At 45.5% G+C, this 19,184-nt stretch overlaps 1 protein-coding gene across 3 annotated transcripts in view; it reads right to left on the minus strand.

The window, feature by feature from the left end:
• The window catches only part of bcl11ba (BCL11 transcription factor B a), a 63,810-nt gene continuing 44,626 nt past the window's right edge, over nucleotides 1-19,184 (minus strand). Inside the window, exons 3-5 of one of the 3 annotated variants that reach the window (XM_065004148.1) lie at nucleotides 5,412-7,307; nucleotides 4,169-4,238; nucleotides 1-3,317 (exon numbers count right to left, since the gene is read on the minus strand). In XM_065004148.1, the coding sequence (XP_064860220.1) occupies nucleotides 3,299-3,317; nucleotides 4,169-4,238; nucleotides 5,412-7,307 (1,985 nt within the window). In that variant the 3' untranslated portion in view covers nucleotides 1-3,298. Of the gene's footprint in view, nucleotides 7,308-19,184 lie in introns of all 3 variants that reach the window. The other 2 variants (XM_065004149.1, XM_065004147.1) reach the window with 2 other exon arrangements.

A 19,184-nucleotide genomic window follows, 5' to 3' on the forward strand; every position in this document is an offset into this window, starting at 1 on the left:
TGGTGTCTGAATATCATGTTTACTGTAACGAACCAATGGCATTGGACTCATCAGGCCTGAGAACGACGGAACGCTGTCCTCACCTCAGTGACATCATAGACAACACAGCCAATCGCAGCCTAAAGAATCAGTTAATGTATTTAAATAAATTGACATCACACACAGCATAACATCCCTAGTCAACGCCTCCAGCCCTCCCCCTGTATGTCCCCGATCAGGACATTACTACATATCAAAAATGACAGATTTGTCCATGTCCTCAACCCAACCCTGTATTATTCTTTAAATACAAACATGAGAAACATTTCTAAGAGGAAATAGTCAAATTATGGAATGTGAAACCTAAAGAGTGAACAGCAGCAAAGCGTCATTTCATAATCAGGACCTTCGTACTAACGTCAACTCTGTCTCTCTGGTAGAGGGGCTATCTGCATAGCCTATTAGACCTGAACCTCTGTGAAGGAAAACTAAATGAATACACCCACAGACAGGGCAGTGTTCCATGAAGATGTCTTTACACAAAGTGAACACAATCAACATCACAGCTTAGCTCTGCTTGGTGTTCTGTCTACGGTGCCCAGGGGCGGACAAACAGTGCAGCCAACAGGACATAGCTCTTAGCACATATCAAAGCACCAATATTTGAAAGGAAACATAAACATTTCAAAAGATGATAAAGCACAGATATGGGAGCTCTGTGCTGCTAAACAGTTGGAGAACCGTTCTGTACATCTAAGTGAGCAGGTTTCGAATACACACCCTGGTTCTGACTGATTGATAGGTGTCCGTATGATCGTGGTCAGGTACTGTAGCTACTAACTGCCTGTAGTTATAGCTTATGGTTTGAAGCGAATGTAGCTTGTAGCTTTGATCGTATCCAGCCAAGGCTGCTCTGTGTACACTACATGGTTCTGTGAGTCGTATGTGTAGGAGTCGAACTGTGGTATCCAGATATATAATGTCCCTGCACTTCATTAGAGACTTTCCTTTGTTTTTCTTCTATATATGTGTGTGTGTGTGTGTGTCTTTTTCTACACGCTATATATGTCCCTTCTCTGACTGAAGGGACAGAGCAGGGACATATCAGAAGAGTTAGCATTTACAGGAAACAAAAAGAGACAAAAAAAAAGAGCAAAACATTTGGAATTGTAACAGTTTGTATTTGTGCTCTATTCTTCTCATGCTGAGAAACCTGTGGGGAGGCAGGTCAGGTGCCTGTACAACTGACACACAGGTCACAAAGGTCAAGGGTCAAAGGGTAGCTAAGATGACCGCAAAGAGGGGAGGTCACTGCCAGTGCCAGTTGGAACACAAACTATAATAAGAATGAAATTAAAAAATGAAAACAAAACATGTCAGGGTAATCATAGAACAATATGTACAACCAATACAATAGTAAACAAAAACATCTACTTGTGTATTTTTGTCGCTAAAAGGATGTCAAACAACCTTTTATTTCCCTTCTGTACAATAAGATTCATTTCAACAATACAAATTCATCAGGGGTTTTTTTGCACTATTTTATCCTGCCAAATGAAAGAAAATATATTGTGGCAGCCTGTGAGTTGTATCTTGAAGTTGCAATGTTGTCCCCCTCCCCCAAATAAGATAATGACATACAGGTACTTAAAGTACCCCTTTTCACAAAGGATGCACATACAAGTTAAAAAATACAAGCTTCTGTAGAACGACAGCAAGTGCCTACACATGTATTTCAAACCAGCCATGAAGAATATCCATTCCAGGAGAAGATCAATAGATACAGATCAGGAATGTCAGTATTTTCCTGCAAAGCAATAACAATGTTCCATAGTTTCTACAAGGGAAACTTCCAGAACGTCCATCAGCTGCCCCCCCCCCCCCCAATCCAAGTTTGTTACAGTTCACTTTTTTTAAATTCATTTTTAAAAATTATTATTATTACACCCAAGGCAGAATAAAAGTTACTAAAACTTAAGACTTTTACAGGTACAGTGACAAAAACATTTTAAGAGACCCACAATTTTTAAATTGGACTGCAAAATTAAAAAAATTAAACAACATTTTTTTCTATTTTTGTCAAATGCCCAGGCATTCTCCAATATTACAAATACTGGTATACTTTTACAGTAAACAAGAAAAATGTAATATATATTCATATACAGTATATTTATATATACTAAAACCCCGTCACCAAAAAAACAATATACACATCGCCACTATGGCATTCAGAGAAACGGTATAAGCAAACTTGAAAAAAAAATACTTTTTTTAAAAACACACATACACACAATTATTATTTGACCCTTGTACTTGTTTCAATACTGTAAACGTATTTTAAGACAGAGTGCACTAAATTATTTTTTGTTTTGTTTCTGCAGTTCCTGATTTTTTTGTCCAGTCTCTTCCTTGACTATTGTGTGGTATAACAATCCACTCTGACCATGTTTCTATCTAGGGACGCAGTCTTGTCCTGAAGTGAAGAATTTGATATATATCTATATATAGGTTTGTGCCTTTATATGTACATATGCATACATATATACACACACAGACACACCAATGTTGTGCTGAGTACTCCTAACCTAAATGCAGCTTTGTTTAATTTTTTCTATATCTCTGATATTCTATTGACATTTCATAATCAAATTAGAAACTAAGTTGACGCATAAATTTGATACATTGTTTTCATTATGTTCAATTCCTTTGCTTCACAAAAGTGTTGCATTTGTCTTGAGAGACGGTGAATAGGAAGATCAGTATTCAAGGCACACTCATGTCAAATTGAATGGCAGTACAAAAACTGTCCCAATAAATTAATTTCTCATTTTTATAGTGCCAGCATTGGGAAAGCCACGCCTATAGCAATGCTAGCACTTCAATCTCAACTGATTCCAAACTCTAGAACCCGTTACCCAGGCCGAATAAATCCAGTCAAAGTAATTTCTTGCTCAGAAGCCGTATTTTCAATTTTCTTTTTCTTTTTTTGTGTGTAAAAAAAAATAAAAAATAGACAAATCATAAAGTGCGGGTCATCTGCAAAGAGCTGTTCATGTTTTTCTATTTCTTCTCAATGACATATTTTTTACCTCAATTCTAAAAAATAAAAAAAATAATAAAATACTTGGATGTCAAAGGTCAACTTGAGGGGGATCGGAACAGGGGGGTAGGACGGGGGTACATTATTCAAAATAACAGGGAGTGGTGATTTGGGCAAAGGTTGGTGCTTGCTGAAGACCGAAAAATCTTTCCTAAAAAGCTCACTCAGCTGTGCATTCTGTGTGTGTCAGAGTTGCTACTTCTCTCAGAATGCGTTCAACTACACATCACAGGGAGCCCTGAATGAGGAAAGAAAGAAAAAATAGTCTTACTGTTTGGGCACACGCTCAACAGACTTCTACAGACACTGTATGTATCTAGAACTGTGCAATTTACTGGTCTGCATATCACTAAGTAACTGCCACTGGTTCTGTCTCACAGGGGACTTAACAATTTTTAGCCAGAAGAAAAAGTCAACATCATAAACATTTTGACTATGGCACACTATACAATCAGAGTTTTTACTATACAGTATAAATTCATTTTCAAAACGATTGCTAGATATTTCTAGAAAAAAATGCATAGGGCTGTTTTCAAGTGATATCATAAACATTGTCACTGAATGTAATAGTTATTAACAATAATATTTAAATCAATTTTATGTCATTCTAATCCGCCACGGCTGTGACCACCACTACCCAGCCCCTTCCTAAACTGAACAATGCAGTAGATGACATATGGACTTGATTACAAAAAAAATGATTACCAAGAGTAACATTAAATATGAATGGTGATCAAAACAGGGGAAAAGAGGACATTTAAAAGATACAGCGTCCCTGTAGTAGGCTTCTATCGTAATGCAGTTTGAAATGGCTGACCAGGTACTGCAGCCTGACTGGGACTGAGGGCGATGAGACTCTCTGTGATGCTACTCTGTGCTGAGTGTCCGACAGGGAGTTAGTGATAGTACTGGGAGTTTTAATAGTCAGCTGGCAGAGGAGTGAGAGGGAGTGAGTATCAGAGACAAGGGATTGGGGGAGGGTGTAATCGGTAGGCATGGGCAAGTGTGTTCAACTCATCCACGGAATGGTAATGAGGGGGGGGGGGTGAATGGGAAAATAAAGGAGAGGAAAGAGACCCTATAGCTCACCCTAAGATCTCCCTGCTCTCTCTCGTTATAAAGCTGCGCAGTTTAGCCCGACGGTTTAGCCATCCTACAACTGTGTGATAAAAGATTTTACAAAAACAAAAAAAACATCAGTACTTGCATTGTCATAGCAGGTATGTTGTGCTTAGGATGAGTTATGGTGAGTTTAGGACAGGCTTGTTTAGATGTAAACAGTGTGAGAGAACTGTGAGGGGCTTCTTTAGGAATACATAAGCAGTATCTGTTTTTCTAGCGTGTTTCCATCCGGGTTGGTACTAGGTACCGCTAAGCAGCTGCCTTTGTGATAACCGGTTTCTTTTTCTTCCTTCTTTTTAATAAATGTATTTACTTGGGAAGAGGCAGGGTTTGTGAACCTCGGTGTTCTCTTTAGGTTTACCGTCATAATTGACATTCAGTGCTACATATCTAATTAGATTGACATGTTTAAAGTCAGTTCGCGCCACAACACCAAAGGATTGCTGTCCGCGTGCGTGTATCCTGTCGTGTATAACAAGCAAAAAATAGCTTTCTCAGTTATGCTTTCTAAAAATTAAAAGATTCAATTTGGCTTCTCTTCAAGAAATTACACGTGTAGCTTTAAATATACAATTTCCTATGAGCAGCGGCCTAAAGAGTATTCAAATGTTTGTTTGTTTTTTATCTGCAAAAAAATCTCAGGATATCCTCTGGGTTGAAAAATAATACAAATCAAATCCCAGCAATTAAAATAAAAAGTAAAACAAATTTAAAATGACTAAATAAAAACGTACCTGCACATGCCAAAATATTACAAAATCCAATAAATACAGAAATTATTGCACAGTTAAAGGCTCCACATATGTTATCATTTAATTCAGCCTCTGACCGACCGTTAAAAATGATCTTTAGCCAAATGAGGCAGTTTAGATCGGCTTCAATTGGTGCTGTTAATATCTGTTTGTTTGTTGAATTGTTTTTCTCGGTTGGCAGTTTCTCAGGCAAAAACATAAAATTAACCCAAAATTCGATATTTAAGAAAAAGAGTATCCAGCTACCCCCTTTTTGTATTTTTGATTTTTTAAATATATAAGTCAATGTGTGGCGAAAGAGGCAAAATAGGAAAATCTGGCTTAGCTTCTCTCGGCTTGCTCAATTTTGACCTCGTTGGTCATCAAATGTTCCCCGTGCCACTTTTTCATGTGTTTCTCGAGAGTGCTGTACACGCTGAAGGGCATTTGGCAAATGTCACAGCGGTACACTTCCTTACCCATCTGCCCGTGGGTCTTCATGTGGCGGGTGAGCTTGGAGCTCTGGGCGCAGGCGTAGTTGCACAGCTCGCACTTGTAGGGCCTCTCTCCCGTGTGGCTGCGTCGGTGCACTGTCAGGTTGCTGCAGTTCTTGAACACCTTGCCGCAGTACTCGCAGGTGTCGCTCCGTCGGCTCTCCTTGGAGCTGGGCCGGCCAGGTCCCGGGCCCCCCAAGTGAGGAGTGCTGCCCCCGCTGGCTGTGCCGCTGCGCCCCGACAGGCCGCCATCTAGGAGGTCCCCGGGAGGCGTGGAGAAACGCAGGCTGCCGTTCTCAGACGAGTGCTCAGAGGAGGTGCCAAAGGGAGATTGTCTGGAGTGGGTAAAGCCCAGGAAAGGGTCTTTGATGAAATGTCGTGAGGCAGCGTATCCCACCAGCCACTGGGAGTAGACGTTCTCGGAGGGGATGAGGGGCGCCGGGGGCATTTCCAGGTCCTTCTCAATCTTGATCCTCTTGTTGGAGGAGTTGGACAAGCAGGGGCTGGTGATGGGAGTGGGTTTGCGGGGAAACAGGCCTGAGAAAGAGTCGCCGGAGCCACAGTTCCTGCCGTTGACCGTGGGCTTCTGGTGGTCCCTTTCCATCTGGTGGTGATGGTGCTCCCTCTCCATCTCTCCCACCACAGAGTCCTCATCCCCAGTGTCCCGCTGCCCGTCGGACCCCCTCTTGGAGAAGAGCATCCGATTTTTACGATTGTCGACTATCAAGTTATTGTACTGCTGTATAGTGCTCAGGCCCACGCTCTCCACCATCTTGCCCAGAGAGAGGGCATTCTTCTCGTCTGATGGCGGCTTGGAGCCGTTCTCACGGTTACGGTAGAACTCCATGTTGTCCATGCTGAAGTTTGACTCCGGCCTGCTCTCGTTCTCCGGCTCCTCTTCCTCCTCCTCCTCTTCCTCCTCTTCGCCCTCACCCCTGAAGTCTCCATCTCGGTTCTTCATGCCCTCTCCTGTCACGTCGCTGGTGCCCGGCTCCGGTGAGCTGGTGGTGGAGAGCCCGTCGTCAGACCGTCCTGTCATGGAACCAGACTTATGCATGTGTGTTTTCATGTGTCTCTTCAGCTTGCTGGCCTGGGAGCAGGCATGGTCACACAGCTGACACTTATAGGGCTTCTCCCCGGTGTGGCTCCGCCGGTGGACCACCAGGTTACTCTGGAACTTGAAGGTCTTCCCACAGAACTCGCATGACTTGCTCTTGGCCTGCGTCTGGGGCGGAGTGGTGCTGTTGGGGGGCATGGGCGGCAGGGGCGGGGTGCTGAGAAAGGGAGACTTTGGGCTGGGCTGGAAGGGGTTGGGGTTGAGCAGGCGGTGCATGGGGTTGACCCGGCTGGGCGACAGAGGAGGGGTGGCCACGTTGTTGTTCCCTGCCAGCTGCCGGAGCCGCCTGGAGAAGTCCATGGACTGGGATTCAATGGCCATCGGCGTTAGCCGCATCACCCTCTCGAAGGCACTGGGGTGCTGGGAGATGAGCCCCATTTCTTCGGCACTAAGGCGTTCCAGCCGGTGGGGGTCCAGGTGGTGGCGGGGTGGGGGGCTGACGAAGGGAGGTGTGTTGGGGAGGCCTCCGCGGTTCTCCATGAAGCCTGGAGGGGGCTCTCGGAGCATGGGCCCGGTCATCCTCAGTAGGTGGAAGGGGTTGCTCTCTCCCAGGAAATTGGTGAGGGGAGACTGGGGGATGGAGTCCTGGCCCATGGGGGGCCCGGGGATGGTGATGCGGGGGGTGAGCGATGCGCTGGAGGGGTTGGATTCCAGGTAGATGCGGATGCCGTGGGTGTTCTGGGCGTGCTGTAGAAGGAACCAGGCGCTGGGGAAGTGCTGCTTACACGTGGTGCAGATGTAGCTTGAAGGCTCATCCCTTCCTCCTGCAACACAGGAGAAACACACACCAGAAAGGAAAATGATTAAAACACATTTTACAATTCATTAAATGGCAGTGACTTTACATCTATCTGAGGAGTTTTATTTAGATTTGTGTATAAAGGTATTTGGAAGTCAGTAAAAATCAAGCGTCACGTCATCATGATGGCGCAAAATGCATCCTCATGATGATCTGGCAAGTGACACTTTGCTTCTTGAAAGTCCAACATCCTGAAAACGTAAATGCTAACATGCAAAACACTAATGTTTTTGAGTGGTGTTCTCCTTTAAATGTTTTTGTGGTGAGTGTGTCTGTATTTCAGACGCCGTAGCTCCTTACAAAAAACATATTTCACATGAGGAGAACAGCACGACAGAGTAAAACAGTTCAAGCACAAGTGGATGTCTGACAGCTGCAGGACAGAAAGTCACCGCTGAGAAACGTGGCCATCACCCGGTCACGTGTTCATTCATACAAAGAGTGGAACTTTGCCGAGAAAGAACTGTCGGACACACTTTTGTTATCCGCATCATATTTGCCTAATACCTCTAGTGGTGGAAACATCATGTTGTCACATAAATGGGACGCACTTATCAGGCGTTTGACAAGTGCATTACCATAGTGACTGTGGATTGGACTGCCGAGGTGGGAACACTGTATCCACCAGTTTAAGTGCTCTTTAATCTCTCCTCCTTACAAATCGTTGAATTATTACACCATGCAAGTGCGCGTGTGCACGTTTTTGTCTCTCAGTGTGTGTGTGTGTGTGTGTGTGTGTGTGTGTGTGTGCGTGTCTTTAAAACCCATGAAGTCCTCCAAGCAGAGGGACTTTAATCGTCACGGAGACAAGAGACGCCAAAGTAATATGGCTCTATAGTAGGAAAGTACAACTTAAAGTGTGATTTAAGGAACTCTTATCACTTTCCAACCAATAAAGGCACAGTGCCGCGAGGGAACAAATAAAATTAAAAAAGGAGGAAAAGGGAAGGGAGGAAACTAAAGACTAATATGGTGGTGCATCAAGACAAATCACTGCTAATAGAGGGAGAACACGGATGGAGAGATTGAAACATAAATGTTTACTGGTTTTGGGGTTGTAATTTTGGTATTAAAGTCATTGGTATTTAACTGACATCCACAGGGTGCTTTGTGTCATTCTAGACGCAAATTGAAGAACTCATGGCAGATGATACTTCACAGCTTTTGAGGAAAATCTTGGGTGATGTTTTCCATGTTTCTATTGTGACCTCAATGGGAATTCCAGCATAAATAAAGGTTGGATAAAATAAAATAAATCCCAAGAGTGGTATAACTTCTTTCGCCGTGTCTATTGCTCAACATTGCAAAGGGAGAGTTACTAAATGGAATAACTCTCCACACACATTAAGACGAGGGCTCAAATATTGACTCTGTCATCATTGACTTTATAGTACAACTAAGGCCTCCCTGGTTCACTGTCCTGAACATGTGAAAATATGCCCTGGGTCCATTCCACCCACACAAATTCAGGATGAAAATGTGACAATTCAACCAGCACAGACAGACATCCATCTATCAAAGCACATATCTTAGGAACTAAACCCAAAAGCTGCTTTGTCCTGATTCCCTTAGTGATTCCTCTAAGATCAATAGGGATTGGAAAGTGTAAACAGAGCTTTGGCTGTGATTAAACCAATACTGCTGGAGTAGAGAGAGCGAGTGAGAGAGTGAGAGTGAGAGTGAGAGAGAGAGAGGAGGAAAGAGAGAGAGAGGAGGAAAGAGAGAGCGAGAGAGAGAGAGGGGGGAGGAGGAAAGAGAGAGAGAGAAAGAGGAGGAGAGAGAGAGAGAGAGGAGGAGGAAAGAGAGAGAGAGAGAGAGAGAGAGAGAGAGAGAGAGAGAAGAGAGAAAGAGGGAGAGAGAGAGAGATGGGGGGGGGGTTCTGGGCCTGGTGCTCGGCATAGCTCTCTACCTTTAACCAGCATGACTAATTGAAGGCCCAGCCTCTGAGTTACACATGCAGTTTGGTAATGCAAAGGGGACTCGTTACTGTGGGGACTCGTTACCGCAGCGACACAAACAAGCAGAATATCCAGCCCGTACAGTGGAGACGGATGCTAAACACAGGGCGCCACACTCCTAGGGGATTGGGGGAAAACACACGTATGAAGTGGGAAATGGTAATTGTGCTCTTGGAAATTAGTTTCATTTATTAAATGAAAGCTTGCTGTTTTGACCTAATGCGCCAAGTTCAGAATACAGAGGAAAACATATGCTGCTGTAATTGTTTCGGGTTTTGATTCAGAGGTTTGTGCCTGAGTGTATGTACACGAGGTGTGAAATACTCCACTCACAAAGGATCGAGAAACATATTTCCCAGATCAAACACGCCATTTGAGTGTCCAGAGTGTCCCACTGTTCTATAATGTAGTGTGTCAAATGAGTTTAGCCTGTCATTGGTCCACAGGGTCGAGAGCTGCAGAGAAAGGATAGTGAGCAACGCGACACAATGCAGATGTAACAGAGATGTCCGACCCAGAATACAAAGTCAATTCAGGTCACAGACATGTGAATCCGTCTTGTTTTTATTTGAATCAAATAATCTAACAAAAATGTTATAGTGGTGCTTATGATGAAAACATTCTTTTTTTCTGCATTTATGTAAAATTGCGAATCGTGTGCATTTAGAATGCACATCCGTTAAGAAAAACTCACATGGCTATATTTGATTTCAGTGCGACAGACCAAAGGAAATCTTCAAAAGTGTACGATACACAGAACTACTTGTTTTCTACATTATGTCTGAAAATGTCGTAAAACGTATACTACACTGTAACCTTAACGTTCATATAAAACAATTTTACAATTTTTTCCCCCTTTAACACTAAGATTTGCATCCTATCAATTATCGTCATCTGCGTGTCAGCTCAAAGAATGGCTCAATCAATCTGTCTGGACAGAAAACTTTTAAACCTGCCATGTCTCCTAGCACTTAGAGGAATGCTGCATTGAAAAGGTCTGAGTGTGAAAGCGCTTTCCCTGCTATACGTGGAGCTGTGTGGGGAAGTTATGATATGTTAATGGCTGGCTGTCTGTCTGTCTGACGTGTGTGTGTGTGTGTGTGTGTGTGTGTGTGTGTGTGTGTGTGTGTGTGTGTGTGTGTGTGTGTGTGTGTGTGTGTGTGTGTGTGTGTGTGTGTGTGTGTGTGTGTGTGTGTGTGTGTGTGTGTGTGTGTGTGTGTGTGTGTGTGTGTGTGTGTGTCTGATGTGTGTTAAGGAAAAGACAAGGAACAGCTGCTCACCTCAGTACTGAAGCTCTGGCCCTGTAAACCCTTTCACTTAATTATAGTGGACACAGCATACACTCTATCACGCACGCACACACACACACACACACATAGACACCGCTTCAGGCATCTCAGGACTCTTGAAGGGCTACGCATTAACCCCCCACCCCCAACCCCACCCTCTGCCAACACCCAGCCCGTTTCTCCCTCTCTCCCCTTCCCCATTCCACCAACATTAAACTACCCCCTCCCACTACGCACACACACACACACACACTCACAAACAATTCGCTGAAGCCCTCTTACACACACAAATACATTATTCCACCCCCACTCATACAAACTCCTCAACCCCTCCAACACACTTTCCTTACTTCACCTGACAACAACCCCCTCCCATATTTCCTCTCTCCACCCCTCCCTCCCCCTCCATGTTGTTTTATGGTCAAGTCCTTTTCAAAGCCCCAATGCTCCATAAAGGAAACAAAAAACACTGAAAAACAACCAAGGCATCTGTTTTATACACCTGCCCCTCTTTGACCTCTTCCTCCCTCTATCTATCTCTCTCTTCCTCTATCTCTCTCTCTATCTCTCTCTTCCTCCCTCTATCTCTCTCTTCCTCTATCTATCTATCTCTTCCTCTATCTATCTATCTATCTATTTCCCTCCCTCCCTCCATCTCTCTCTCCCTCCCTCCATCTCTCTCTCCCTCTATCTATCTTTCCCTCTCTCCATCTCTCTCTCAATCTCTCGCCCTCTATCTCTCTCTCCATCTCTCTCTCCATCTCTCTCTCCATCTCTCTCTCTCTCTCTCTCTCTCTCTCCCTCTATCTCTCTCTCCCTCTATCTCTCTCTCCCTCTATCTCTCCATCTCTCTCTCCCTCTATCTCCCTACCTCTATCTCTCTCTCCCTCTATCTCTCTCTCCCTCTCTATCTCTCTCCCTTTTGCTTTAATCTGCCTGGGTGTAAACAACACACTCCACTTTACTGTCCGAACTTCTTCACAACAAAAGTCATCAGGGGGCCGAATGCTCATTTAATTCATTTCCACCCCACAATTAAGGAGAATGACTGTCTGCCTCTGTCCAGCATCCACTCCCTGTGACGGAGGGAGGTAGTGGAGTGGGCCGTGAGTTTATTGAGGAGTGTTCAGTGTGTGCCCTCCCGGGGGGAAGGAGTCCGACGCAGATGGCAAATAAAGTATGCAGCCCGAGGCGAGAGCACATTATGCTAATTCTAATGTCAGCTGTACTTTAATATACAGCTCTATTTAATCACCCCATTATTTCCCATTTCCATATGAAAAAAAGGAGAGAACGAGGGAGTGGGAGAGAGAAAAAACCTGCGGCACTGCTCTCACTCACTGCTCTCACTCACTGCTCTCACTCACTGCTCTCTCACTCACTCACTCACTCACTCACTCACTCACTCACTCACTGCTCTCACACACACACACACACACGCACACATTCTGAAAAAAACTGATACACAACCAGAAATGGTTGGACTTGGATCGTGACTTGAAGGAGAACTGCTTCACCGCCAATAAAGATATCACATCCTCTCACACTGTAGAGAGGAACCTCTGTACTGCCAGCCTCCCTCAACCAGACAGACAGATACCACTTTACCATTACTCTCCCAAGAACAGACTTCCATTTCACCATGACCATTTCTCACTTTACTACCAAGCCCAAGAAAGTAAAGACTAAAACTCAACTTCTCCAAGAGAGAAAAGTTCCCTAAGACTGTGGGCTTCTTCTCCTTGAGTTGATGGGAGTTTTAAAGAAGCAGTAAGGGAGAGAGTAATGATCTTGTTTTCCATGGGACAAACTCCCATTGTGAAACAGCTGCTGCATGGAGAGGAGAGAGAGTGAGAGTGGGGAGAGAGAAAGAGACAGAGTGGGGAGAGAGAGGAGAGAGAGAGGAGAGAAGATGGGAGGAGAGAGAGACAGAGTGGGGAGAGAGAGGAGAGAGAGAGAGGAGAGAAGATGGGGAGAGAGAGAGACAGAGTGGGGAGAGAGAGAGAGAGGAGGGAAGATGGGGAGATAGAGAGAGAGTTGGGAGAGAGAGGAGAGAGAGTGGGAAGAGAGAGGAGAGAGAGGAGAGAAGATGGGGAGAGAGAGAGAAGAGAAATGGAAGAGAGAAGGAAGAGAACAGGGAGGAGAGGAGAGATCTTTGTGGGCTATACTCGGCCTTGTCTCAGGATGGTAAGTTGGTGGTTGAAGATATCCCTCTAGTGGTGTGGGGGTTGTGCTTTGGCAAAGTGGGTGGGGTTATATCCTTCCTGTTTGGCCCTGTCCGGGGGTGCCCTCGGATGGGGCCACAGTGTCTCCTGACCCCTCCTGTCTCAGCCTCCAGTATTTATGCTGCAATAGTTTATGTGTCGGGGGGCTAGGGTCAGTTTGTTATATCTGGAGTACTTCTCCTGTCCTATCCGGTGTCCTGTGTGAATTTAAGTATGCTCTCTCTAATTCTCTCTTTCTCTCTTTCTTTCTCTCTCTCGGAGGACCTGAGCCCTAGGACCATGCCTCAGGACTACCTGACATGATGACTCCTTGCTGTCCCCAGTCCACCTGGCCGTGCTGCTGCTCCAGTTTCAACTGTTCTGCCTGTGATTATTATTATTTGACCATGCTGGTCATTTATGAACATTTGGGCCATGTTCTGTTATAATCTTCACCCGGCACAGCCAGAAGAGGACTGGCCACCCCACATAGCCTGGTTCCTCTCTAGGTTTCTTCTTAGGTTTTGGCCTTTCTAGGGAGTTTTTCATAGCCACCGTGCTTCTACACCTGGATTGCTTGCTGTTTGGGGTTTTAATAAATAAATACATTTGATTTGATTTGAGAGAGAGAGAGAGAGAGAGAGAGAGAGAGAGAGAGAGAGAGAGAGAGAGAGAGGAGAGAAGATGGGAGAGAACAGGGAGCGAGAGGGGAGAGAACAGGGAGAGACAGTTGAGAGAACAGGGAGAGAGAGGGGAGAGAACAGGGAGCGAGAGGGGAGAGAACGGGAAGAGTGTGGGAAGAGAGAGGGGAGAGAGTGTGGGGAGAGAGTGTGGGAAGAGAGAGGGGAGAGAGTGTGGGGAGAGAGTGTGGGAAGAGAGAGGGGAGAGAGTGGGAAGAGAGAGGGGAGAGAGTGTGGGAAGAGGGAGGGGAGAGAGTGTGGGAAGAGAGAGGGAAGAGAGAGAGAAGAGAGAGGGGAGAGAGAGTGGGAAGAGAGAGGGAAGAGAGAGGGAAGAGAGAGGGGAGAGTGTGGGAAGAGAGAGGGAGAGAGTGTTGAAGAGAGAGGGAGAGAGTGTGGGAAGAGAGAGGGGAGAGAGTGTGGGGAGAGAGTGTTGAAGAGAGAGGGGAGAGAGTGTGGGAAGAGAGAGGGGAGAGAGTGTGGGAATAGAGAGGGGAGATAGTGTGGGAAGAGAGAGGGGAGAGAGAGGGGAGAAAGTGTGGGAAGAGAGAGGGGGAGAGAGAGAGTGGGAGAAGAGAGAAAGTGGGGAAGAGAGTGTGGGAAGAGAGAGGGGAGAGAGAAAGTGTGGGAAGAGAGAGAGAGTGGGAGAGAGAGGGGGGAGAAAGTGTGGGAAGAGAGAAAGTGGGGAAGAGAGTGGGGAGAGAAGAGAGGGGAGAGAGTGTGGGAAGAGGGAGGGGAGAGAGTGTGGGAAGAGAGAGGGGAGAGAGAGGGGAGAAAGTGTGGGAAGAGAGAGGGGAGAGAGTGTGGGAAGAGAGAGGGGAGAGAGTGTGGGAAGAGGGAGGGGAGAGAGTGTGGGGAGAGAGAGGGAAGAGAGAGGGGAGAGAGTGTGGGAAGAGAGAGGGGAGAGAGTGTGGGAAGAGGGAGGGGAGAGAGTGTGGGGAGAGAGAGGGGACACCACAGTGTGTGTCACCCATGGACACGGCCTCGCTCCACGCTAAGCCCCTGATTCAATTAGCCAGAAATTATGGCTAATAACGATCTTAGGTTTCCAAACAGGCCGTGTCAAATGCTGCATGCCAATATGGGCTTTAGGAGCACACACACACACTTGCATGAATGCACACACACAGGCATACACTTATACACACGTGAATGAACACATACACATATACACACGTACACACACACAGCAAAGAGACAGAGGTCCCAGATTCCCTATAGTCTCAACACAGATGAGTTGCCAAGGAGACATGAGACATTGACCAATCACTGTGCAGGCTGGCAGGATCATCGTGTTATTCAAAGCAGGTGATTTACAAAGCCTTCTCTTCTCACACAGCTAACTTCCTCTATTGTGACATGTCTAACCAATCACATCTCAGTCATTTCCTCTCTCCAAGCAATGAAAATGAGGGAGAATGCAGTAAATTGGATGTCTGTGTTTGTACGTGAATCACACAAAATAACCACGACTAAGTTTCGACACTGTTGGGTTTTCATTGTTATCCGACCGAATTTAGGAGATTAAAATAAAAACTCAGAATCATTACTCCGTATCATTTTAGTCGTAGGAGGGAGAGAGAAAGAGGAGGGAGACAGACAGAGGGCGAAAAAAAAAATAGAATACTCATTTTCATTCATTTGGCAAATTTGCATTCACTTGTCATTATAAGCCTTGGTTTGTGTGGTGTTTTGAAAGAGAGAGAATGAGAACGAGAGTGGGATTTTTTTACGGACTGCCGAACCAAATTGTAATAGCTGTTGACAAAGGGGGGGGGGGGCACCATCCGCCCCCCAAAAATCTCCTGGAATTTGAGAGATCTTCTTCGACAACACAATAAAAGATCGGGGTGCTAAACTGATGAGGAAGCTGCGCAGGGGAAGAGAAAAAGCTCTATAGGATCTTCTAATGAGGTGTTCATTTGCTGACATTGGTTTTTACTGTGGGGACTTCATTTAGGCTGTCATTAAACCATTATCCAGCGTAAAGAAGTCTGCCGTCCTGTAACAGCCCTGGTTGGTTCTGGAAGCCCTTTCTCACTCTATTAGTGGAAGCGTGCCGTGTTGGGCTGGCCCGATGCCTGTGTTTGGTTTGGCCCGCGTTCACACACATCTTTGGCAGGAGGGCTGTTGGATGGCTTACAGAGGGAGAGAGGAATGTAGAGAGAGACAGGAAGGGAGGGGAGAGAGCGGGAGAGGAGGAGATATGAGTAGTGCGTAGTGTGTTGGCTGCTTTAAAAAAGTGATTGAGGTATAAAAAAAACTCTGTCATTCTTATTTCCTCTCAGACTATTAAATATTTTCATCATTTAATAATTGTTCAATAATCCGTTTTTAAATATTGGAACTATAAATATGGGCAGGAATGCCCTAAATCTGAAATAAAATATAATATATTTTATAATACTTCCTAAACTCTGAGGGGGAACTAAATATTATGGAACCTCAATGTAATAATTTAGCATCTTTTTATATATTATTTCAAGTATATGATTGTGAGTGTCTGTTCTTTGTGTGTGTATGTGTTCTTTGTGTGTGCGTGTGTGTTCTTTGTGTGTGCGTGTGTGTTCTTTGTGTGTGCGTGTGTGTGTGTGCGCGCGTGCGTGCGTGCGTGCGTGCGTGCGTGCGTGCGTGCGTGTGATAAATATAATATTTTGAAAGCCGCCAGAAGAGCACATCAAACACATGTAATTGTCAGACATAATTCCCGTATGTCCAGATAGAGTGGATTAATCAAGGTTTTTGCTGCTCCACCGCAGAGGGATACAGGGACAAGTTTACGTGTGTGTGTGTGTGTGTGTGTGTGTGTGTGTGTGTGTGTGTGTGTAGGGACACACATATCATACTTTCCTCAATTCTGGGGGGGAAACTAAATATCAATGCAATCATTTTGCATTAAAAAAACATAAAAAGTATATATACACGTGTGTGTGTGTGTGTGTTTGTGTGTGTGCGTGTGTGCGTGCCAATGCATTTTGTCTGTGAGTGTTTGTGTAAATTAAACCTATAGTTACTTACAAATGTAAACTCTCTTTCACAAACACACGCACACACACACACACACACACACACACACACACACACACACACACACACACACAATTCAGATCTGGGTTTGCGACAGTGTAGCCTATGTCTGGTTTCCTCCTCAGAGACTGCTGGTGGGCAGGAAACAGAGGCAGAGGGAGAAGGTAAATGAGGACTGTATGCATTCTGTTAAAAGGCATTCCAAATGGCAATCATTCCCTGTATAGTACAGTACTATGGCCCCTGGTCAAAAGTAGTGCTCTATGTAGGAAACAGGGTGCCATTTGGGACACATAAAAAGACTCAGCTCCAGCCCTGCACCCTGCTATGATTAATACCATTGTATAGCTCTGCTCTGTTCTGTTCTAACCAGGGAGGCAAGAGGTGGGTGGGTGGGTGGCTGGAGAAAGGAGAAGGGGACGTAGCTGCCTGCCTGCCGCACTGCATTGTGGGAGCTCCCCTGCTGTTGGTCCCTGGAGTGTTGTGATGTGCGCTCTTCAAAAAGCCTCATGTCAGCGCCGCTGCCTCATTTAAAGGCAGACTCCCCCCCCATTTGCATCTCCCCACATCTAACAGGAGCAGCCATATGTCGTCAAGACAACAAAAAACAAAGACAATGGTGACAAATAAATTGGCACATTACCCTTCCCCCATCCCATTTTCATTCTCTCCAGCCTGTCAACAAAAAAATAAACATCTGAAGAAGAAGAAGGGAGAAGAAGGGGGAAGGAAAGAAGGAGAACGAGATGGGGCGAGGGGGGCGGGGCGAGGGGGGGGGGGGTGAGAATGACCTGTAGGCAGTCAGTTCCATCCCTCTATCCAAACAAAACAAACAAGCCAAAAAGCCGGAGACTGGTCCGTGTTGAGGGGGAATGCTCAGGCATGATGATGTGAGGAGAGCAGCGTTCAGTAAGGATGGCATTCATCTGGAGAAGGAAGCATGTAGAACTGAAACAGGTTGACACCATTCACAGAACACATCCAGGATCAAATAGAGGCCAGGACGTTAATTTACCATCTCCTAGTAAATGAACGTCTCTCTCTCTCTCTCTCTCTCACGCACGTGCACACACACAGAGAGAGAGAGAGAGGGAGAGAGAGACACCACTACACAGCCCTGGCGGCCTTAGTGTGCAGCAACGAATAAAAATGCTCATTACGGAATGATTTCAGTTTTCACTATGATTCAATTTGCAGTAATTACTGTGGCCGGCGCTATTAAAAAAACGTCTACAAAACGCGAAGGTCAACTACCAGTTAGGAGTGTTCATTTTCATCTCAATGTATTCATCCTCACCCGGCTAATGGCCCAATTTTCTCCCCTCCGCTCCTCAATAAATATTGCTGGAATTACAGGTTAAATAGCTAAATTAAATCACGGCTATTATAGTAGGCTGCAGTGCACCCGCTTGGCTCGGCTGCATGTGGCTGAGGGAGGGAGGGAGATAGGGAGGGAGGGAGGTGGACGGGGGCTAGCCTCTCCATGTACAATTACTGGGGAAGTGCCAATCGCCAGACAGTGCACGATTAATGTCACGAGTGCTGGGGCCATCAAATTATTACATTCATTCTCTCACCAGGCCTTTTGCGCTAGCCTGGAAATAAGACAAATGCAGAGAGAGGACCGTGTTATTGCGAGACCAACTAGGCTCTATTTGTCACGCTTTGTGAGGCGATTGGGGAGGAGAGGGATGGAGGTTATGGAGGGAGGACAATAATAAAGCTAATTATTATATGAGTAACAGACAATTCCCAGCCCCTTATTTTTCGAGGTAATTGATTATGAATTGTTCTCATGGTGTACACTCCACAGTATACGGTTATTACATTGGTCGGGGTGGAGGGGAAAGGGACGAGGCGCCATTGGAGTTTAGCAGAGTGCTCTGTAATAGTAGACATGAGTCATGGTAGTACGACCAAGGTACCAGGACCCAATAAATCCTATATGAATCCGATCTGAGTAGGAAGACTCTTTGACTCACTCAACACTGCTGTTGTGTAGCCACCTATCACACGCACGCACGCACGCACGCACGCACGCACGCACGCACGCACGCACGCACGCACGCACGCACGCACGCACGCACGCACACACACACACACACAGGGGAATGTTCATACAGAGAATTATAAGTCAATAAGCAAATATACAACAAAAACATTTGAAGAAAAAAAAGGTTTAAATAGAACCCCCCAAAAGGGTTAGAACCCTCTAGGTAGAACCCTTAACGTTCCAGGTATGACCCTTTTGGATTCCATGTACTGTAGAACCCTTTCCACATGGGACCTAAAAGGGTTCTATCTGGAACCAAAAAAGGTTCTACCTAGAACCAAAAATGGTTCTTCAAAGGGTTCTCCTATGGGTACAGGTTCTAGATAGCATCTTTTTTTCTTCTTATAGTGTACAAATCTACTCTCTCTACAGTATGTGTTCCAATGATCACCTAAGAGATCAACAAAGTGTGTGTGTGTGTGCACAGTTGTGTGTTTGCTTGCTCACACTTATGAACTGTGTATGTGCGTTCGTGTGGGAGATGGGCGAGAGAGAGGTTGCGGGGGATAGGTCACAAGGGAGGGTAAATCCCACTTCAAACCTGTCCGTCCTGTTCACCAGAGCTTAGAGAGATAACCTTGGGATCTTCGTGCTGTTTTAGCCTGGCGCTCTAAAGCCAGCCGCGGCCCTTTGA

The sequence above is a fragment of the Oncorhynchus nerka genome, linkage group LG18 (assembly GCF_034236695.1).
Source record: "Oncorhynchus nerka isolate Pitt River linkage group LG18, Oner_Uvic_2.0, whole genome shotgun sequence".
Taxonomy (NCBI): Eukaryota; Metazoa; Chordata; class Actinopteri; order Salmoniformes; family Salmonidae; genus Oncorhynchus; species Oncorhynchus nerka.